At 40.6% G+C, this 23,996-nt stretch overlaps 1 protein-coding gene and 1 long non-coding RNA gene across 2 annotated transcripts in view; one reads left to right on the forward strand and one right to left on the reverse strand.

Moving 5' to 3' along the window:
- The window catches only part of ngfrb (nerve growth factor receptor b), a 34,272-nt gene that overhangs the window by 8,162 nt on the left and 2,114 nt on the right, over window positions 1-23,996 (forward strand). The window contains exons 2-5 of the mRNA XM_010780534.1: window positions 1,444-1,585; window positions 8,431-8,787; window positions 22,032-22,278; window positions 22,796-22,956. Coding sequence (XP_010778836.1) covers window positions 1,444-1,585; window positions 8,431-8,787; window positions 22,032-22,278; window positions 22,796-22,956 — 907 coding nt within the window. The remainder of the gene's footprint in view (window positions 1-1,443; window positions 1,586-8,430; window positions 8,788-22,031; window positions 22,279-22,795; window positions 22,957-23,996) is intronic.
- The window catches only part of LOC104953582 (uncharacterized), a 34,620-nt gene continuing 18,662 nt past the window's right edge, over window positions 8,039-23,996 (reverse strand). Inside the window, exons 2-3 of the long non-coding RNA XR_799242.1 lie at window positions 14,341-14,408; window positions 8,039-8,728 (exon numbers count right to left, since the gene is read on the reverse strand). This is a non-coding gene — a long non-coding RNA (uncharacterized lncRNA). The remainder of the gene's footprint in view (window positions 8,729-14,340; window positions 14,409-23,996) is intronic.

Consider the following 23,996-nt stretch of genomic DNA (forward strand, 5'->3'; position numbering starts at 1 on the left):
CACCTTATCCCTAAGGGAGACACCAGCCACCCTGCGGAGAAAACCCATCTCGGCCGCTTGTATCCGCGATCTCGTTCTTTCGGTCATGACCCATCCTTCATGACCATAGGTGAGGGTAGGAACGAAAATGGCGCGGTAGACAGAGAGCTTTGCCTTCTGGCTCAGCTCCCTTTTCGTCACAACGGTGCGGTAAAGCGACTGCAGTACCGCTCCCGCTGCTCCGATTCTCCGACCCATCTCACGCTCCGTTGTTCCCTCACTCGAGAACAAGACCCCGAGATACTTGAACTCCTTCACTTGGGGTAAGGACTCATTCCCTACTTGGAGTGGACAGTCCATCGGTTTCCTGCTGAGAACCATGGCCTCAGATTTGGAGGTGCTGATCCTCATCCCAGCCGCTTCGGTTGCGAACCGATCCAGTGAGTGCTGAAGGTCGCAGACCGATGAAGCCATCAGAACCACATCATCTGCAAAAAGCAGTGGTGCAATCCTTAGTCCACCGAACTGCAGACCCCCTCGCCCACGACTACGCCTCGAAATCCGATCCATGTATATTACAAACAGGATTGGTGACAAAGCGCAGCCCTGGCGGAGGCCAACCCTCACCGGAAATGGGTCCGACTTACTTACCACGTACACTTATGAGCATCCTTATGTTCGAACATGGTGTTTGTTATGGCCAATCCATGACTAGCACAGAAGTCCAGTAACAAACCACCACTCCGGAATTTAGTCGTTGCTGGGAAATTTGAAATATGTTAACATAGATGCATTAGAGTGAAAATGAGATGTAAGGTTCATGTGAGTGTTATACATGTGTATACATGTGGATAGAACCAGTGGTATCCAAATCTTGACCCTTTGAAAGTAAAGCATTGCAACCTATGTCAAAGACGTCACATTGTTTCTACGTGTTGTAAGCTGCGCAACAGAAGAGTTATTCTTCCTCCAATTGTTTCATTTGAATCTTTTTAGAAGCTCAAAAAGAAAAAGTCATTATATATTTTACAAGCACATAGAAAATAGAAAAAGGAGCCAGAACAATTTACCTTATTGTGTGCTGAAATCAGCATTTTCTTCTCTCCCATCCCATTAATCATCTCACACCCTCTTATATTTATCTTGCATCCTGTTGCACGATCCCTGCGCTGGGACTTTTAGCGGTTCCAAAGTAAACCTATTCGGAGACCCCGGATGATTAAAGACAAAGTATTTCTTTCTATTGTTTTTCTTGTGAAATACAGAATGTTTATATCTGTTCCAGGCATCTGGAAACAGAGAAAAAAACATCTGTGCTTTGCTTGCATTTTACAATTCGGGACAATAAATATAGTTTTTGTAACTATAACAATTCGGTCCTTTTGTGTATTGTTGTTGGATGCTGCTGAATGCAATTGTTTATTTGCTTGTCCCACTCACGATGATCTCTGTTGTGATTGGCAGGTTGGGGCTCTAGCTAATAAGGAGGACTGTTTGTCGGGAAAGTATACATCCATCGGAGAATGCTGTAAGCAGTGTCTGCCCGGGGAGGGCGTCAGCAGGCGCTGCGGACACGCGCAGACCGGCTGCACCGCCTGCCTGGACAGTGAGTAACACAAAAAACAGCTGTCACACACACACAGTCACACACTCTGTCCCTCACTCATGTCATGTATTCCTTTCTGTCCCTTCCCCCAAGCTTCATGAACATCAGGTTGAGAAATGTTTCCCAAATTCCTACTGATGGACAAACAGACAAAGCCGGAAAAAAAGGAGGCTATTAAAATGCCTTCTGTTTTTTCCCAGTCAAACAAATAACACTACACATGACACCAACGCACTAAAAATTGAGAGCAAGAAGACAGCAGACTTGCAATTGAGCATGCACTGTGATCACTCTCTGCAAAAGGCACTTAAGAAAGTATGTCTGAGGCTAATGAGAATGACATTGGTTTAAAGAAGATTGGTTACAAATTGAAGAAATTACATTTTTACCTGTATATGGCGCTGAATGGAAATGGGATCATCCAAGGTCATAAAGTCCATTGTCTCCTTTTATGGCAATCAATCCAGGAGTTTTTATTTTTTTAAAGGAGAAGAAATGAGCTTGATGGAATGTCAGAGGATCATCAAAATCATTTCATTGAAATCCATCTGATCTTAGATATTGTCGAGTTTTCACCAACTGCCTGCAATTGCCTCTGGTGTGGATAAAAACAGATCCCAGTTTTTTTAATTACTAAACATAATACACCTTAAAATCAGTTTGGATCCATTATTGTGCAGATCTGAAATGTAAATCCTTAACTTATTGAGCTAGACAGCAGGAAGAAAAGATGCCGGGCCTATCTGTGGTCCAGCATTACTGCCCTCTTCCTGACCCTTACCATGTAGGGAGTGAAGCTGTGCTGGACCGTAAGACTTTATGAGGACACCGATATTGAGAGGATTCAAGAGGTGGACCAGCTAGAAAATGTTGTTGGAGTTGAAAAGCATCAGACAAGTTGTTTTGGCACTGGGATTAAAACGCATCGTTTGTAAACTGCAGACCAAAGAGCCCAAATGGACATAGAGGTATATTTCTGCTTGAGCGCAAGGGAAAACAAATCAACAGTTCTAATGTGAGAACAAAGGTCTTTTAAGCCTGAAGAGGCCAGGGTTGGTCCTCAGCCAGTTCCTGAACTGTTCCCACAGTTTTTCCTCTCATGAATTCCCTGACTATCCTGCGTCGAGGCGAGGAAGTGGTTATCAAAAACCCTGGGTCAGTGAAGGATGGGAAACCCTGAGCTAAGGACCCTCTCACTCAGAGAAATATTGAGACGTAAGGTCATGGGAGAAGCCATGATAAAGACATAGAGGAATCATTTATATTTTCATTTGGAATGATTTATAATTTTAGAAGAAGTGTGTGTCAGATCAGGAGTTACATCATTATAATATATTGTTGCCTTGTAACGATATAAAGAGACAGAAATGTACAAATTGCTACAGAACCAATTCAAGGTTTAAAGTTATTTTAATAAAGACATTAGCTGTGTCTCTGTGGTTGCAGCTCTGTGTTGCACAACATGAAGGCTCACAGGGTGATAAATCTCACTCCCTCTCCAGTGCTTGTTCTGCTCAGACAGGAACAAACACAGACTGTGGCAGGCTCTCAAAACTGTCACGAGGCCAGACACGCTCATGGAAAAAGAGAAATGCAAAGCAGATAGAGCTCTCCACCAGAAACATCCTAATGATATTTTAAAAACAGGACAAACATATTGATTTCATCAGTAATGCAAGCTGATGGAGCTGCAGTGCGAGTATGAAAAAGCATTACAATAACAAGACTGAAACATTAGTCGGTTGTTTGTCTATTGACAGTTAACTTATTGACCTTACCCCATTATTACTGCAGGACTTGACTCGTTTCACTTTGGGTACAAGGTCTTTATTTGGTTTTCCAATACAAATAGTAGTGCCCAAGTCTAGACCTCATTATCAGCTGATCACTTTTGCACTGACATGTGAAAGTGCATCTTCAGCAGACCTCGCTGAATCCGTTCATCTTATTCAAACGGAGGAACGCCATTTCTCTGCATGTTCAGCGTAGTTACAGCATAGGTTTACAAGCAGCCATTCTTTCAAATCTGGGTTGAGGAATAAAAATATTGAATCACTATTGTCATATGGCAGCTTGGCTTTTAAAAACGGATTGATTGTGCAAGTTGTATCCTGACAAGTATCTCTGACCAATCAGTGGGCTGCAGCATTTTAAAGGCACTTCTATTGACTTAGCTTGCTTAAAACGTCAACTCTCAAGCACCAGGTAGTAATCACAATTTTGCTAATGGAAAGCCAAAGCAGGGTTTAGTATCATGTGCTATGCAGTGGACGTGCTTAGAATAGCTTAGCATGTAGGTTACAGTTTGTGTATAATCATATATGTAGTACGTAAACTGCATACAGTGGGGCAAAAAAGTGTTTAGTCAGCCACCAATTGTGCAAGTTCTCCCACTTAAAAAGATGAGAGGCCTGTAATTTTCATCCTAGGTATTCCTCAACTATGAGAGACAAATGAGAAGAAAAAAAAAAATCCAGAAAATCACATTGTCTGATTTTTAAAGAATTTATTTGCAAATGATGGTGGAAAATAAGTATTTGGTCAATAACAAAAGTCAATCTCAATACTTTGTTGTATACCCTTTGTTGGCAATGACAGAGGTCAAACGTTTTCTATAAGTCTTCACAAGGTTTTCACACACTGTTGCTGGTATTTTGGCCCATTCCTCCATGCAGATCTCCTCTAGAGCAGTGATGTTTTGGGGCTGTCGCTGGGCAACACGGACTTTCAACTCCCTCCAAAGATTTTCTATGGGGTTGAGATCTGGAGACTGGCTAGGCCACTCCAGGACCTTGAAATGCTTCTTACGAAGCCACTCCTTCGTTGCCCGGGCGGTGTGTTTGGGATCATTGTCATGCTGAAAGACCCAGCCACGTTTCATCTTCAATGCCCTTGCTGATGGAAGGAGGTTGTCCCCACGGGGTGAGATCTTGCGTGGAGCCCCAGATCGAGGGAGATTATCAGTGGTCTTGTATGTCTTCCATTTTCTAATAATTGCTCCCACAGTTGATTTCTTCACACCAAGCAGCTTACCTATTGCAGATTCAGTCTTCCCAGCCTGGTGCAGGTCTACAATTTTGTTTCTGGTGTCCTTTGACAGCTCTTTGGTCTTGGCCATAGTGGAGTTTGGAGTGTGACTGTTTGAGGTGGTGGACAGGTGTCTTTTATACTGATAACGAGTTCAAACAGGTGCCATTAATACAGTTAACAAGTGGAGGACAGAGGAGGCTCTTAAAGAAGAAGTTACAGGTCTGTGAGAGCCAGAAATCTTGTTTGTTTGTAGGTGACCAAATACTTATTTTCCACCATAATTTGCAAATAAATTATTTAAAAATCAGACAGTGATTTTCTGGATTTTTTTTTCTCATTTTGTCTCTCATAGTTGAGGTATACCTAGGATGAAAATTACAGGCCTCTCTCATCTTTTTAAGTGGGAGAACTTGCACAATTGGTGGCTGACGAAATACTTTTTTGCCCCACTGTATATGCTCTTAAAGATGCATCTTCGTTCTATGCAACTTCATTTTCACTCTGATGTGAGTAGAAACTATTTATATTTGATGTCTGACAATCTTTCTTGCTAATTATCTTTCAACATCAACTCCCACTCATGTTGTTTCAGGCCTGCTGCCCACAGTTGATAGGATCATGCATTTATAAGAGACAGACTGTTGGTGTCCAGACAGTGTACAGGCTTCATTTAGTACAGATAGCTAACAGGGGCCGAGATGTACTCAAAAGGAGGGTCTGCTGAAACGCATGGAGGAGTTTGGATGAATGAACAGATGGTGGATATGAAACAGGGCATGTACAGCTGGAATATGGACAACTTCTCAGCCAACAGCTAATGGTTCAAACACAAACACGCAAACCTCCCACACATTTACTCAGCACACAGACACGGACTGACCTTATTTGTCTTTTCCACTTTCTCTTCCTGTCCTTTAGCATCACTCATTTACTAGAGACCACATAATCACCCAAGGCTCATCAATTCAGTTTATTAAAGATTATAACCAAAATACCAATGAATTGTACAAATATATATAGTACTTTAATTACAGTTTACACTCATTTATATCTGGATGTTATCCCTCTCGTCTAAATATGATTTTGAAGCATAAGAACAATTATCACTACATTTAATATACTGTCAAAGAGAAGCTCTAATCAAGCTTTAAAACGTGATTGCAAATGGCATGTAAATGATTTGTCTTCCTCACATTAATAAATGAACACACTCCCAATAAAATGGTGAGTTCCAAAACCCTTAAATGTGTCCCGTTCCCTCGTCTCAACTTTAGTAGGTGTTTTTTTACTGGTTTCTCGTTAGGATTTCTGGATACCAATGTTCTTTTGCAAATTTTCTCAAAATTCCATTAACATTTGAAAAAAAGCAATGGATGCCAACATTCTTTTTTCTGAATGTTTATGTTCTATGGGTGATGACAGATTAAAGTAAAATGTGATGACATGAATCATAACTTTAAAACCCTCATATACACACAACCTAATAAAGACAACCATCAAAACAGCACATCCTAATGAATTAACAATCAAGTACGGATCAAACCAAATGATCCCCTTAGCGATCATAATGCCAAACAAGAGATAATAAATCAATCAAGCCTGGATTAAATTGCTTAATTATTTATCCTAAAAATAGAGTATTAAAATACACTTTTCACACACATACACACACCCTGTGCTGTAGCCAGTGTATATAAAGTAAGGAGTCCTTTAAGGGTGTTAAAAACAAGTCAAGTGTTCTGGTTCAATATGCTGAGCCAGGAAAAGACTGTCTGTAAAAAGACTGCCCCCCTACCCCCCCTTAGTCGGGCCCCCACCCCCCTTTAGGTACCCCCCCTCCCCCCAATGCTCCAGGCTAGCGTTATTAATGTATTGACTTGCATTATTGATGCATGGCATTATGATAATGGCTCTGAGAGCATGCGTGGGGTGCGTAGGTGAGGGTAGTCTGAGGATGTGTGTCTGTTTGAGGAGTGGATGCAGGAGATAATGGGAATCGTGGGGGGGTGGAGAGGGGGGTGGGGGGTAACAGGTTAAGACTGAACCGCTGTTTGTCCTTAAAGACATAATTAAACAAAAGGATCCGCGATGGACCAAACCAATTTAGGATATGTTCATCTCAAATGACCCAGTTATGTCTTCAAGGACAAACATTGGTCTCTGTTTATCCGTCCTCATCTCTGGATTTAATCTCTGCTTCATCAGAGAGCTCGCCGTGGTTGGTGGGCCGGAAGCACACGCACTGACAACTTGATATGCCATGTGACAACTCCCTTTATCTCCTAACACACTCAGTTTAGTTGGGTTGGGTTTAAACTGAAATTAAAAAAATAAGTAGACTAAAAAAATGATTTAGTACCAGCTGCTAAAATGGGTTTCCTTGCAACTTATTACAAAACAAATCTAGACTGTTGGTTGGCACACAAGATATTTGAAGACACTTTTGGCCAATTGTAATGGACATTTTCCGACAAAAACAGTTCAATTTATCAGGAGATGAATTAAACCGCTCTAAAAAATGTAAATAATAGTTGCAGCACCAGTTTAGGTCAAAAATAGGTCTCTGTCTCAGCTTGCTTTTGAAATAGATTTTTGCAGAAATTTGAGGGTGTGGTTTGGTTTATGAAGTTGAAGAAAATGGTGAACCGTGAACTTTTCACACCTAATGACGGTATGTAAACAATTGTTATGTGCCAGTAATAATTCAAAAGTAAAATATATTAAGTTTAAGATCATTTAAAAAGTATTTCACTTTCGAATAAATGAAAATGATGCTTGTTAACAGTTTAGAAATACTGAAGAGATTTTGAGGTCATACTTTCACAACCCTCCCCCCCCCCACACACACACACACATACACACGCATCTATCTGTTGAATAATTTAGTGTGTTTCCCAGTTCCCTATCCAGCCGAAACACAATTCCATAAAACATGAAATATTGATTGCGTCCTCTGCAGATATATCTGTCAGGTAGATAGAGCATTTATGAAACACATTGTGATTTATGTACGAGCACCATCTGAAAAAGACAATGTTGCTGCATACTCATTTATTTTATATGAGTTATTGTAAGTGACCCATGCAGTTACATATCCACCACAGAGGATGACCCTTACACTGAATTCCCGTGTTACTGTGACTATGGACAGCTCAATCCCAAAGTGTCCATAGAAAGCATTTCCTAAATTTAGAAATAACAACTATACTTTTGCATAGATATGATCCAATTATAAACTAAACACTTTGCTTTTAAAAACAGAATATACACTTTGTTGACTCTAAAACTAAAGTAAAAGACTAAACTATTAAAACTGTAATAAAGGGAAACGATTTAATAAAAGTGGATAAGAAGTGTGTGAGTACCTAAATAAAGGCTTGAAGTGTTATACAAAGTATTTTAGCAGAAAAAGGAGATGTTAAATTAGTGGATAAAGGATTATTTATTAATACCAAGATGTTGAGATAAAAGCATGACAAATCATTTCCAGATCTGTAATCAGGTAGAAGGAAGAACACTTTAAAGTCAAAAGGAGTCAAATGCAAACATATTGCACTGGGATTGTGCTTTTCATCTATGCAATCACAATCATTTGAATATCACATTTTTCAACACACTTAAAATGACACAGTCTTCTGTCTAAATTGAAAATGAAAAAGAGATTCCACACTGGACACTGGAGTGACACCAACCATGTCAAAGTATTGTGCATATCAAGTATTGTACATGCTTTCAAAATGATGTCTGATGAAACAAAGGTCAGACTTCTGGCTGATAAAAACATTTCATGGCTGTTTTCTTCCCTCTCCTTTCAGGTGAAACCTTCTCAGAAAGCTTGAGTCACACAGAGACATGTCAGCCGTGCACAATGTGCTCAGGTCTGCTCCGCATGAAGTCGCCCTGCACAGACTCCAACGACGCCACCTGTGTCTGCAACTACAGCTACTACTTGAATACAATCTCTCAACAGTGTGAGCACTGCACAAAATGTCCTGAGGGCCAGGGGATGCTGTACAGCTGCGAGTTTGACCATGACACGGTGTGCGAGGAGTGCGAAGAGGACACGTACTCGGACCAGGAAAGCTCTCGGGAGCCCTGCATCCCCTGCACCACCTGCGATGAAGATATGCTGTTAAAGGCCTGCACTTCTACGACTGATACCGTTTGTCAAGGTAAGACAATTAGCTTTACAGATGCTCATAGTGAAATGTACAGTATATTACAGTATTATAAAATGATGCCCTGATTATTTAAAAACAGAGACATCCACATGGGCCTGGTTATATTACATTGAGTGTCTTTAACCTTGCTTATTTGCTGTTTTGACCAGAAGACAATGAGAAGAACGATACCACGAACAAATTAGTCTGGTAGTTCTGAAGGTACGGCCAGCAGCCTGTTAGCTTAGCTTAGCACAAAGACTGGAAACAAGGGGGATCAGCTAGCCGTGCTATTAAATACGTTGGGACCATCAACTGGTTATCAAAAAGCTTGGGGAAAAATCGTTACTATATTAATCTCTTTTGAATATCTGGCATTATCACTTAGTCCGTTAACAGTTTTCATCGTGGGTCCTTTTCAACATATTGAAAAAAATGTATATGAATATTTTCAGGCCTGTTAAAATCATTAAATCAATACAACAAGCTGGGGCTCCATTTAATATTTAAAGTATCCACGGCACAGTTCATTAATATGAACAGTAATTTGGAAAGCATTTGAAGAAGTCAATACAAAATTTGATAGCGATATAGTACGTCTCACAACTTTATATTCAGGTAAAACAAATCTGCATAAAAAAAATACAATAATACAATTGGTAAAATGAAGTATCACTTTAGATGTTCCCAGTGTATCTTTACATATTTTCCAACTTGTGTGAACCCGCACTTTAATATTAGCAATTCAGTTCAACACTTAACGCACTATAAACCTCATGCAGGGAGATGAATAAGGCATTCATGGGATTGTTTCACTCTGAGTTATGAGGTAAAGTGAAATTCTGCGGAACCTGATCCATCCATTTAACAAGGCACTTAATTCACTTGTTTGGAGATTTATTATTTATTGCTAAGATATTTAGCTAATGGCTTTGGGAGGACCCTATCAAAACACTTGGCAAGTTTACCATGAACTTCTGTGCAGGGGCCAGTAAAGTTGAATGATGGAGAGCATCAGCCGGGGTCATAATGGCCTGAAAAGGATTTATGTGAGCACATATTTTTCTGTACGGATAGTGAAACCACATAATCAACACTATAGACACTGTGGGCCCATGGACCTAAATGCCACGCCAAAGCTTGTCTCATTGTCTTCGTCGACTCATCCCATCCACAGACACAAAGACTACACTCTTTCTATGGAGAGGTTTAGAAGGAGGTCACATCTCTGAATTTCTTTTATTGCACAGCACCCTGTGTGTATCACAATCCTAATCACAAATTCCTTATGGCTGCAGTAACTTCTCATTCCAATGACCTGATGCCTTACAGATTAAATCAACGCTTTTGTGAAATGACAATAAAAGGAGTCTGTTGATCAGCCATGCCGTCTGTTGGGGCAGCGGTTTGGAGGACGTTGTTATCACAGTGTGAGAACAGAGCCAGTCTCAGGCTGAAGGGACTCTTTTGTGCCTCTCCCATGATCCCGTCTGCACTATCATGAGGCCTTTCAGTTTACCCCATGGGGCTACTTCAAGGAGCCAGTAATGAGTAAAACAGACAGTGAAACTTATTTAGATTTATCCTTCATATCTTTTTGTGACTGTCTCCTTCTGTTTTGGGAATGTTATGCTTCACTTTGAGCTATATCTAAGTCACACTAGAGCAGGGGTCAGGAACCTTTTTGACTGGGAGAGCCATAAAAGCCAAATATTTCTAAATATATTTCATTGAGAGCCATATAGTATTTTTAACGTATAATAAATTAAATATGTCTTACTTTTAATGCGACTTCTGGTGCTGCATGGTTTTGCTGATGGCCTTGTAGTCTGGTTCATACGTGGTGAGGTTGAGCTTCATGCAGGCGTTGAGGCTTCCATCAGTTAAACGTGAGCGTAGGTTGGTCTTAATGTTCCTCATATGCGAGAATGACTGCTCACATGCATATGTAGAGCCAAACATGGTCAATACGGCAATACTCACACGCTGCATTGTGTGGTATGTCACAGGAAGCTCGTTCCAAGTTTTAAGAATCAGCTGGTCTTCAGGTTGAAGATTTTTCATTTCTGTCCACTTGTGTTCCCTCGCCAGCTCTGCTCGCTGTCGCGCAAGACTTTCCAACTCTCCATTAAGTGACTTGAACTTACTCATCCACATGTCTGATGCCTTCAGGTCAGCAACTTCCAGCTCAAAGTCTCCGATAGAGACCCCGGGGATGCATGTCAGGTCGATTTTGTCCACTGCACACTCATGTGGATGAGTGATGAACTTGAAAAGACCAGTGCGTGCACGAAATTCTCCAAAACGTGCTTTGAATGACTGCAGGAGATTGGACGTAAAGCCAGCTAGCTGCTGGAGATCCAGATGTTGAGTGGAGTCACTTGCTAAGCATGCATCTCTAAATTGTTGCAGTCTTTCAAAGTGCAGAAGACGACCTGTTTCAATGTCCCTGAGAAAGACTTCCAGCTTGCTTTCAAATGCAAACACTGCTTGTTGAAGGGATGAGATTGTATTTCCAATACCTTGCATTTTCACATTGAGCTGGTTCAGATGGCCAGTTATGTCCACGAGATAGTGATACTGCAGGAGCCAGTCAGTGTTGTCTAGCTCATGATGCTTGACGCCTTTCATTTCAAGAAAAGTCCGGATTTCACTCAGGCAAGCTGCAAAACGGCTGAGCACCTTCCCCCTTGACAACCAACGCGCGTTGCTGTGTAAAAGCAGACCGGGATAATGATTCCCAACTTCTTCTAACAGAGCTTTAAACTGGCGATCATTTAAAGCTCGGGCAACAATAAAGTTGACCACTCGAATGACCAGCGACATCACCTCACCAAGAAAACTTAGGATGGCTCTCTTTTCATCCAAGAAAACTTAGGATGGCTCTCTTTTCATGTTCACGGAGAAGCGCTACAAATCCTTTGTTCTTCCCCAACATACAGGGTGCACCATCAGTACAGACAGAAATGAGTTTATCCATCGGTAGTTTTTTTTCTTTAGCAAACTCCATAAAAGACGTGAATAAATCCTCTCCTCTTGTTGTCCCTTTCATTGGCAAAACAGCCAAGCTTTCCTCACGCAGTGTGTCACCTGCAGCATACCTGGCAATTATACTGCACTGAGATAGATGGCTAACGTCTGTTGACTCATCTAACGCGAGAGAAAAGTATGTCCCGGCGTTTATGTCCTTAATTTGTGTTTCCTCGACTTGATTTTGCCATCATGATGCTACGATCGTGCACAGTTCTTGCTGACAGGGGCATGTCTTTTATTCGTTTGATTATCTTGTCTTTATTTGGGAAGTCATCAAACATTTCATTGGCCACATCAAGCATGAATGTTTTGGCATACTCGCCATCTGTGAATGGCTTTCCATTCCTTACTATTGCCAAAGCACCCGCAAAGCTAGTGGAATTCCCGTCACCTTGCTTGGTCCACACACGTAGTTGCTGCTGACTCGTCTGCACTCTCCGCTGTAGCTCCTCGCATGCCCTTTTCCTGCTGTCCCCCGCTGGATATTTCGATGCAAATTAAGCATGGTGCGTATCGAAGTGCCGCTTTATATTTGACCGTTTCATCGATGGAATTTTATCATTGCATATTAGACATACCGCAGATCCTGCTCTCTCCACAAATGCAAATTCCTCTGTCCACGCAGCCTGGAATGCACGGTAATCATCGTCTTTTTTTCTTTTCGCCATCTTTTCCGTTACAAGGGTTGAAGCGGATAAACTAGTTGGCTATCTGATCTGATCAAATTGATTTCTTCACCTTTACAATGACCCGGACATGCTCGCGAGCCATTGGTTCCCGACTCGACCCACGGGTGACCCGTGACCCGTGAAATGTATCTTCAAAACTAATTTCTGTTTACTTTAAAATTACACAGTATTATTAAGAAATATCACAAGTATTTTTAAATCAGTTCCAAACTGATTCTTTATTTTTTATTTTTTTTTTTCAACTCAAAATTGTCTGGGAGCCATATGCCGTCACCGGAAGAGCCATAGGTTCCCGACCGCTGCACTAGAGGATTATTATTTTTTTTTTAAACTATAGGGTCTACATCTTGCACATATCAATGGATATTTGCTGCTTGAGTTTGATGACACTGTATGGATAACATTTGATTTGAACCCTGCTATCGGATCTCAAAAGCTGGCTTAATTTCAACATGGTTGACTTCATTTTTAGGAGGGTCATGATACCAATTTACGTTAATGTTTGAATGATCAACAATACGGCTATTGTGGATCCATGTCAGAAATTTGGTTAGACTATTCTGGTTTTGCACACGGCTACTGTCAACATAGATAAACTGAGGTAAACTTGTACTATTTGTTATTGGAGTAAGAATATACTTGTTGTAGTTATAAGTACAGTGCTGTAATATTTGCAAACCTGAAAATTGCTCTCTCCCCTTTTCCCCATCCATCTGTTTAATCTAATAAAACCCCAAAAAATTAAATTGGGCCAAATGGCACTGCATCTCTCTCTTCTGCCAACATTTCTGAGGAAATGGTCGTATTGTTGGAATGTACTCAAGTAGGAAACTGACCGGAAACCGTCTGTATATTGCCTTGCAAATTTGACATTGTGTTACTAGATTTACTAACGTTAGTGATCCCAGTGATCCCACTACATGTCTTTGCAATTTGGAAATGGGCTTGTTCTATGTTTTACTGAGAGTTTGATGGACGGTTGATATCAGTTTGGGTTGTGTTCAATATAGAGACAGTCAGTTAAAGGTGTTGGGACACATTAGGCCTCTACCAAAAAAGATAAATGCCATTCCATTGAGAAGACGGACTTCTGAAGTTCTGCTGTGGCCAGGAAAGCTGTTTGTGGTCAGTAAATACAATAAGTCAGTAGACTCTGTAGAATAAACAACAGTGTCTGTACATATTTACTGTCTAACGATAGAGCTGAGCAAAGCAATGGAACAAATGTAATGAGAAATGGACCTAATAACTTTAGATTTCTAAGACTCGTGTTAATTTGAGTAATTGAAATGTTTTCGTGACTGATTAATCAAACTCTACAACATATAAGTGGTATATTTTGACTGTGCACATATTGATTAGACAAGTAGTGTGAGTAAACGCAACATGAACGATTAATAAATTGCTCAACGTCTGCCCAGCTATGTAAAAACCAGGGAAAGTCCCACAAACAGAAGAGGTTATTTATTAAGAAGAAGTGGACACACAACATGTATTGATGTTTTTCTACAAAGTGCCCCGCTTCTGTTAAAAACATCTTCCATTGAGGAGGATGCCTTAATGCAGCCTGATTCAACTTGTGGTTTGTCAAAGAAGCGTGATGGACAGAGATGATTTATCCAATATCAAGATATAAGAAGCCAGAGCTCCAATACTAAAACATCCTTAAGATAGCTAATACAGTATACTTCATGATGAATGTGACTTTGCTGTGATTCCAGGCACACGGCTCACTGTGTATGGGCTTCATCATCATATGTTATTGCTAACTTTAACCCAATCATATGCTCTTTATTTCTAATGTAATCTTTTTTGCCCAAGCACAAGCGTTATCAGCACTTACAAATCTGTAGTGCTGCCAGACGTCTTCATCCATTAGTGTTGTGGAGTCAGGCGACACAGGCATGAAGGCTAAAAGCAGTCAGGATGGTGGAGGGAGAGAGAGGAGAAGGCCATTGCCCGTGAACATACAAGTCGTAACATGAGATATTGGAAACATAGTTTAACTGAAGGTGGAGGAACCAGGACATCACCTTGACTGTACTGTAGGTTATCTTTAGATAGAAAGCTGGATTTCCTGCTGTTATTGTTTGGTTTATATTTGATTTGGCCAGTAGGGAAATCTCCCCTTTTTGTGGATACAAGCTCAGCTTTTAGGTGGGGTGAAAATTCAATTTCCCTGTTCTTTAAAATGGATTAGAGGTTTTTTTTTAGTCTTACGAGGAAAAAACACACTCTTCATCTCTGTGATGCTAAAACATGCTTATGTGGACCAGACTTTGTTACGTTATAGACCTACAGAGTTGAGGGTCTGAAGGCAAGATGCTTATCTAGTGTGTGATATAACTTCCCCTCTTCTAGAAGCCGCAAAGCAAGGTCAGAGGTTGAAGGTCAGGGAAGGATTGCAAGTGGAAAGGGGGTCTTTGTGGAAAGATCAGGCAGTATGAGTTTCCTCTGGGGATGTGTGCTAAACAGCGCGGCATAATCCCCCCCAATCCTTTCAGGGGTCACGACAACACGAGACAAGTGAAGTTGGTTAGCGCTCTAATTATACGCCCCCTCAAAGTGACATCTACCATGTTATCAAAACTAAGAGAAACCAATACTGTATGACAACTTTGACAGCAGGAAATTATGTATTTGAAACTGGAAATTACATTTTCTATTAACATGAGGAAATGTTATTTAATGAAGCTGGCGTTTCAAAATGTACCAGGACAATGTTCCCTGCTAATGTATTTGTTCTCTGCTAAAATAGTATAGCAACCACACCATTGAAAAATGTTGCACAATCTTTAGCTGATTACTTTTGTTCCCTAAACCTCAATCAAATGCAGGACTCTTTTCCCACAGTCATTACCTTTACACTTTCATGGTTTAATATATTTCAATAAAAAAACGATGTTTGTTAACCCAACACAATTGTGAAAAGTTCCTATATAAAGACTATTTGTAGGACACAGGGATGTAGGCAAGTCAGATTTTCAGAGTACAGAACAAAATATGAAACTGTTTTATAACATGACTTGGTAATTACTTGACTGATCGCAGGGTAATAACTGTCAATCCCAGAGAGAGATTCTTTAAAAATGCACTTTAAAAATGGGGTTGGCCAGCCACTGTCAACACACTGTGACAAAAGCCTTTCACACAATGATTGAAGTAGAGTGAGCAATGCTTGAGTTTGACAGAGAAGTCGCTGCCAGTTCTTATCAGTCTGAGGTTTGGCTATGAGCCCTCAAGGCTCGAGGAAACAGAGGTTTTCACTTGTTGACCCTGGTCCTCTTTGAGATTGTACCCAGGATTGACGCACATATTTGGCCTGACCTATCACCCAAAACCTGGGTTTCTGGCCCTTTGGCAGCAGGGGCAACAGGTTGAGGTTTGCAGTATGCAATAATTAGAATTATTCATGCACATACATGCACAACAAAGAGGTTACTCAAATATGAGTCACAAAACCACACCAGAGGCCATATGCAGACGGGCACCGATTCTCCTACGCACAGATTGAAATCAATATGATGACTTATTACACATAACAGATCTGAGACAGCATATGGAGGATGAAGGTCGAGTGGGTGCGGTTAAGAAGAAACAAAAGGGGGGAGAGGAGGGGAGGGTGATCGGCCAAGTGCATTTGGTTATTGAATTGATAGGTGAGTAGGAGGAGGGAGACGTTTCCTTCCTGAGTTTGGTTGACCTTAACGATCCAAGAGTCAGAAAGCGTGATCTGCTAACCAGCCCCATGCACTGCACTCAGGGCAAGACCAGTTCAACTGAATCAAGACACAAAGGACGGGAGAATGTGGAGGTCTGAGGTAGAAAATAAAGAAAGACGATCACACAAGCAGTATAAATGATAAAAGTGGCATGTCTACTGATTCATTTATTTTAAAATGGCTGATAAGGTAGAGGTAAACAAAACCAGGCTTTCGGCCCTGGTCAGTTTAGCAGATAATAGAAAAAACAAAACCTTGATATATAATAACCAGTGGAAATAAGACATATTAGTATGAGCGGTTGTATAACGTAGTATGTGGCTCAACAAAATACTACTACTAAAACAGTTTAATCCATTTCAAAAACCTTTCTCTTGAATTTCTGTTTTTGAAGGCAATAATATTCCATCCCAACTGTTTAAATATCATTTATCACTTTTGCTTGGGCCTTCATGAAAGAATGCTTCGGTTTGACAGGCATACTGTGCCTAACTATGGTTGGACAGTCACTGTGCGAGGAAGGAAGTTGACGAATGTTTAATTCCAGTAAGCATCCGACAGATAAAGTGAAAAAGACAAATGATTAAGAGCAAGATGCCAACGACATTTCAGATTTCCATCAATAGCCGTGAAAAATCGACCAACCCCAGTCTGACTCAACAATTCACAGTCTTTGTATTGCACAGTCACTCATTGTATGGCTACGGCTTCGTCTCCAACACATCTACTGACACATATCTCCACTGCTCTACGGCCACATCTGACCTTCTCTCTTCACCCTTTTGCTCCCTTCTCCACACAGTACGAGCATTGTAACAATAAAGGGTTTTTAAAGCTGACTGAGTCTCCTTCTCTGCTGCCAAACAAGAATTGACCCCTTTGGCTGTGACTCGTCTGCCATCCCCCAGGAATTTTCCGCTTGACATTCCTGGGTGCATTTTTTTTTTAGGTGATTTGGCATGAGTGGGCCGTTCTGGTGCAAGGGTGAGGACAACACTTGCGCTTTCGCTCGTGCCGTTCATTCTTTGCCAAACGCTCTGCCCGGGACTCAAGGATTTATAGCATGTTGGGGGATTGTGTCCCTGCCAAGGCTTTCCCGCAGTGATATTTATCTTTTTATCTGCCATAGTGGTCTACAGTTAATTACCAACATGTGGCATACAGAAGGAATTTCATGGCACTTTGTTTTGTGGGCTCATTTAATGATTTATGTCTCTCATAGTAGAAGCTACTTTTTTTGTTTTTCCATTTTTTTAAAATACAATTCTGGAGATTAAGATATATTGTTTTTACAAAAATGTGTAAATTGGCTGCCATTCAGTTCGCAAGTGCAAACACATCATAGAGATACCCTACTCTATATCACTGCTCATTCTTGGATTAGAACAAACTAGATGTTTCTAATATTTACAGATTATCTTTCACATACATTTTTATTGTTATTTAGATTTATGTTTTAAAGGGGCCTTATTTTACTTTTTGGAAATTAAAGCATGTCAACATGTCACACAAAATACAAATATAAACCTGAACATTATCAAATGTCCTCTTTAAAATAGGGAAACAAGAAGAAAGTTTGCCAGATTATGTAGTAAAAATATTTCACGGATTAGAATTTACAACTGATTACAAAGCGGCACCAGAAACTGAAAAAAAGGCAAACCCATAGCTGAACTGTATAACAGATAATACATGAGAATGAGAGCAGCACACAGGAAGAGGATAGGGAGCTGCAGAACAGAAAGAGATGGAGAGCAGATGCTGAGAATGAGGCCTGGTCGATAAAGGCGATGCAGTTACTCCTCTGCACTCTCGGGTTTCCTGGTTGACCTCTACGAGTGCTGATCACATTCTGCCGCAGAACACACACACACACACACACACACACACACACACACACACACACACACACACACACACACACACACACACACACACACACACGGCACCAGGTTAGCAGAAACATTTGATGGGTCACGCAAGGTAGGAGTTGAGCCAAAGGGCCTCAAGGAGAAAAGAGAAAGTGATTGATGCTGGGCCGAAATAAATCACAAATGTTCAACATCAATCAACAAAACGGGGGCAACAGCATTCTTCGTAGTCTTTACTAATCCCTTAATTTGAATTTTGGAACAACTTGAACACTTAATGTTGATGTGAAACGTCATTGGTGTCGGGCGGGTCTTGACAGCAGTCTCGGCTGTGCTCATGAGTAATAACATATTATTAAAATAAACTTGCTTGTGTCGGAAACCCCTCCTTTTCCTTTTTTGTTAAACTCCAAAGTCAGCTATTAAAGTGTATGTTGTGGAAACAGCAGCAGCACCTGTTTGAAAGAGGTATGAATGAAGAGTTTTACACAAGGCGTGGCCGCTACAGAACACACACATACACAGAAACACTCACTAAGTACAAATGACACACACACAGCTTGCATATGTGAGAGCAACAAGATCTTTCTTGATTATTACTCACATAATGCTGGCAAGTATACATGTGCCCAGGTTTCCAGTCACACTTTAATCAGTATCAAACAAACCCAGGAGGAAAATTCCAGCATTTTCCCCAACAACCAAATAATGCTTTACAATAAATACAATAAACGTTTGTTGACAGCTACAGTGGACTGAACCTGTCATTTTGACTGCTCCTTCCTTCCGTTTTTATGATCTAATGTTCAATGACAAGTTGCAGACACAATTTGACCGGTAGCACAAGTTTGCACTCCTATAATACAAAAATTGGAAAAATAAATCACTAGGTTTCTATGTGGATCCTATTTTGGTGACAGAGATTGAGTATTGTAGAAGAAAATCTCAGGTATTTATGGAGGTACACAAAAAGAAAAACTAACAATCATGCGGATAGCCATAGGTCTTTGTATTAGACGTGAAATATCCACATTATTTACTAAAGGTCTAATCCTTATTTTCTCTTATGATGCATTTTAATATAAGTGTTTTTTAGTATAAGATATGATAGAATAGTTTGAACCCATTTGAAAACCCTTAAAAATCACAAAATATGAATATACATGTTTTTCACAAGACAAAGACACATGCCAACCCACATGTTAGGCATTGAATAGGTTGTTTTGTGGCATGATGAATTACAATTACCCTATTCCATGCTTTGCAACATCCTAATTTAAATGCTTGCACTATTTATTTTGAATTTGTTGCAATTTGGAGGGCAGGACAGACAGGAAAATCCTAAATGCACATTCAGAGAAGGCAGAAAGGAAACTATGAATACATGAGAAAAACTTTAAACTTTAAATAGAGGAAAACAAGGAAACAGTCTTTTTTATTTCCATGACAATATTATTTATATGTAATGAGCTATACTGTACATGTGTGGTTTTTTCTTTAAAACGCATATGTTTATGTACACTATTTTCTGAAGTTGAAGATTATTTTGTTTGGATGGTTTTGGTGTTTTTATTGTAATAGCTAGCCTCAGAGGTGCAGTATAAGAGAGTTGTTCTTGAGCAGATCATTAAATGTGTAAACATAATAAATCTAGCGGTCCAGAAACCACTGGGCTCTCTGCAACACGAAACACGCTGAGCTCAGCAGAAGAGGGTCACTCCCCTCTAAGCCCAGACAATTCGATGTGAGAGGTTCAGTAAAGGCACTTAGGGCCCTGTTTTAACTGTTCATGTAGGGGAGGAGAGCACAGTAATGCACAGAGTAAAGCATATAGGATGTGATAAATGGTTAATGAACAAAATGAATAAAAGATATAACTGAAAAGGTTAGACAACAATGATGTTGCGTTCACTAGCAGTGGAGGGGGCTCACCAGACGCAATGAGAAAATAAATTGCATCCAAATGACCACAAGACTGATTGACAGAAAAGGAAATGCCTGATGGGAGCAAGCAATAGTGTAGCCAGGGGTAAAATGGATAGAGAGGGGATTGAATGATAAGGATGAGGAGGGGGCATTTGTGCTGGACAAAGAAGATTTCTGTCAATGAATGGTGTCTGGTTTCGAGTGAGGGGTAGAGAGAGACAAGCTATGGTGGTACTGGTGGTGTGTCTGTATGTGTCTGTGTTTGTCTTTGGGGGGGGGGATACTGAAGAGGACGGGAAGGAATTTGATATGCAGCACTTCATATTCAGAAGCCTGTCTGTATTTTCTGTTACTTACGCACTTTGTTAGCAGATAATATTGGTGTTTAAACTAAAAGTACGCATATAACATTGTTAGACTTATGAAGGAAATATTAAGAAAAATCATCTTTTAAATTCCAAGATAAAAACAAACGTCCACGATCCGATTGATTTACAAGCAGCCACTCTACCAACTAATTTTAAAATCAAATCGCCAACAATGCCTAATGGGTCCTGAGATTGCATTGAACATTTATCCAATGACTGATTGGACAGTGCTGGGCGTAGGCTTCCAATACAAACAAAGGTTCAGTTTCTTTTAGATTCTGTGTCACATGTAGAACATCTTAGTAGAGATTCTGCTGGCTGTAAATAATGTAGTGTCCTTTAAAGCTTAATAATATTTTTGAAGCTTGAATTGATTCCTCAAAGTCTTACAAAGGAGAACAGAAGTAAGGGGGGTTTGAATTAAGTTTAATGCAATAAACCCAAAGTCCTCAAAGTTCACAACATATTTTATAGTCATAGTACATTAAATAACATTACATGAAAAACATTTATGTGTTTTAGCGTGCTGCATGACCTATTAGTAAATGACATGCACTTAAAAACCACTGAAAGAGGAAATTCCTGTAGACTGAGATGTCTATGATTAACAGAAACCTTTAAAATAGAGATACTGTATGACTGCATGGACTACAAGACCTAGAAATACTGCTAACAAAACAAAACACTAATCAAGGGTCACATGTTAAATGAAACTGGGTTATGCAGTGTACATAAGCCTGCAAGGCAACATCTTTGCTGTTGGGCTTTAGAGTAACATGAAACTAAGATCATATTAAGACTTATTTTGAGTGAGAAAAAAAAAATCAATGACTGAGGTTAAGGATCAAGAAGGATGGACTTCTAACATAATAAGTTAATATGATGTTCAGCATATTGGTGTTGCCATAAAGTACTCATCACATCTTTATAATTCCTTCAGCTAAAAGCCCCACAGCCGCTCAATCATCCATCCAAATAAGCTCTCATAAAAAATGTTATCACCTCATTAGTGAGAAATGGCTTGGCGGCTCTCCCCAGATATTTACAGCCCTTGCAAGCCAACGGGATGGTTTCCTGTTGACGATGTGAGTAACTGTAAGTAAGTGACAGGCGAGGATAGGTTTCTACATCCGCGGTGAGGAGCGAACACGACTGCTTAGCTTTAATGCTGGGAGGAAAGTGGCCAGGACTGGATGGACATATAGCTCTTACCTACGTTAATGGGTCCCTGGGGAGGAAGGGAAATGACCGCGTGATGTGGGATTTAATGTGTGTGTGAGTGTGCATGTTGTATGTGTTTGGAGGCACAAGGAACATGTATGTTTACACTGGTAGAAAAGGAGTAGTAGGAGTATCAAGATCTGTCATATTTGGAGCCACATTTAATTCATCGACACAGTTCAATCATATCTTGTAGCTGAAAATATCCTGCAGCGTATCAAAGAGTCCAACAGTATGTTTCTCCATCTGCTACTGCCGATTGTAGGGCGAAGTTTAGCCTGCAGGAGATGTTTCTCTCTGTGTTGCGATTTTAAAGTCTGTGAGAAAATGTTTTCCTGTGATTTGATTATAGATGAAGTCTCTTTCAGTTTATTGTTTTTGGTGTTTAAGCTCCTAAACTTCACTGTTTTGGTTCATTTTTCACAGCTCCTACAGTTTCTGAAGATCCCCTCTTCTATTCGAACTTCACGCCCACCTATGATTACTTTTCACCCGACGACCTTCCACCAGGGGGCCCTCCGGACACCCCCATCAGTACCCCCAGCACCGCCACCTCCACCAATGGTGACTCTAAGGAGCCGATCTACCATCTGAACGACAAACTCATCCCCATCTACTGCTCTATCCTGGCCGCCGTTGTAGTCGGCCTCGTGGCCTTCATCATCTTTAAGAGGTGAGGAAAAAGCACAGAGTAAGACAAAAGATGCTTCATGATACCTGACGACCACTGAAGGATTACCATATAGTCATTCTGAGTTGCGCTTCATTTCAGACATAGTCTTGTGTAGGCCTGTCTCTGCGGTGGAGAACCCCTGGTCTAGTGCCCAAAACAATACATAATCATGATGCTTTGATGTCTTTGGTTTGAATAATTTTAGCAACATCATATCATTTTCTTAAGTAATACGAGGGAAATGTCCCTGTTTTGATACACCCTCACTGCTCTCATTATATTAGTTTGTCGCTGTAGCAAGCAGCTGTTCGCAAGAAAGCTAAAAACAAATCAAAACATGACCAGCACCCAATGGGCAAAGTTAGCCACTAGCTGGAGAACACCATAGAGCTATCAGCATTTGAAGAGCCAGATATATCCCCAAAGAGAGTAAATCAAAGATGTTTGGAGGGCCAGAAACATGACTTAATAATATAAATCTTTTATTTCATCTTCTCGTCTTATTCCCTTTGCTCAGGTGGAACAGCTGTAAGCAGAACAAGCAAGGAGCAAACAACTGCACAGCCAACCAGAACCAGACCCCGTCCCCGGAGGGAGAGAAGCTGCACAGCGACAGCGGCATCTCTGTGGACAGCCAGAGTCTGCAGGAGCAGCAGGGCCAGACTCAGGCTCAGACAGGTACACACTACCTGTACCCAAACAGAGGAGACTACCTTCTTAAAAATAAATACAATAGTAGTCATTAATCGAACAATCACGCTTAAATGCTCAAATAGGTAAGTGTTTATTTGGCGCTGAATACTGTGGTAATGAGTTTCTTCTAATCCACAATAAGTCTGATGGGTTTTCTGTGAATGTACACACCCTGAACTTTTCCCTCCTCAACAGTAAAGAATTTAAAGCGTTTGCTAGCTTCACTGTGAATACGACCTTTCAAACGTACTGTAGCAAATCAACAAACACGGATTACAACACTGACAGCCAAAGGGTTTGTTTTTTTGGCAACACCTGGCCGTTTCCTGTCCTGTCCTGACAAACCAGTTTGAGAGAATTCAAGACTTTTAAAACCACATGCTTACCTAGATGATGGTAAAGAAAGAAAACAATGTGGCGCAAGCATGAGAAAAAAGGCAAACAGCAGTGCTCTCTCTCAGTTTGCACAGTATTTTAAAGTGGAAATATTTGGTCTTGATACGGTGGGTGAAGCAAGCAGGACCCAAATACAGATTACACTGATATTGCCTTTATTTCAAGGATAAAATAATAACTTGGACAAAACAGAACACTCACCGGTGAACTCAGTCACAAACAAAACACGAACCAACACTGAACACAGGAAGAGACAAGACTAAATACAGGGAGGGGTAATCACAAGACGAGAAACAGCTGGGCAGGGGAGGAGAAACACAAGGGCGACAGGTGAACACAATCAGACAATTAGACACACCAGGGAAACTAACGACAGGGGAAAAACACAGGGAGAAGGACCAGACAATATACAAGGAGGAAAACACCCATAACCAGAGACATACAAAACTACAACCGTGACATAACATGAGCATCCTGACAGACCCCCTCCCATCCCTATAATGACAATAAAGGTACTGTGTATTCTTCTATTCTATCCCTCCATCTGCCTCCTCTCCCTCCTGCCTTCAGGGTTCCCCAGCCTGAGGTGGAGCTCCAACAGACTCAAAACCAGCATTTTTTTCCCCACC

This window comes from Notothenia coriiceps, unplaced genomic scaffold (genome assembly GCF_000735185.1).
Source record: "Notothenia coriiceps isolate Sejong01 unplaced genomic scaffold, NC01 NC01_scaffold00022018, whole genome shotgun sequence".
Classification (NCBI taxonomy): Eukaryota; Metazoa; Chordata; class Actinopteri; order Perciformes; family Nototheniidae; genus Notothenia; species Notothenia coriiceps.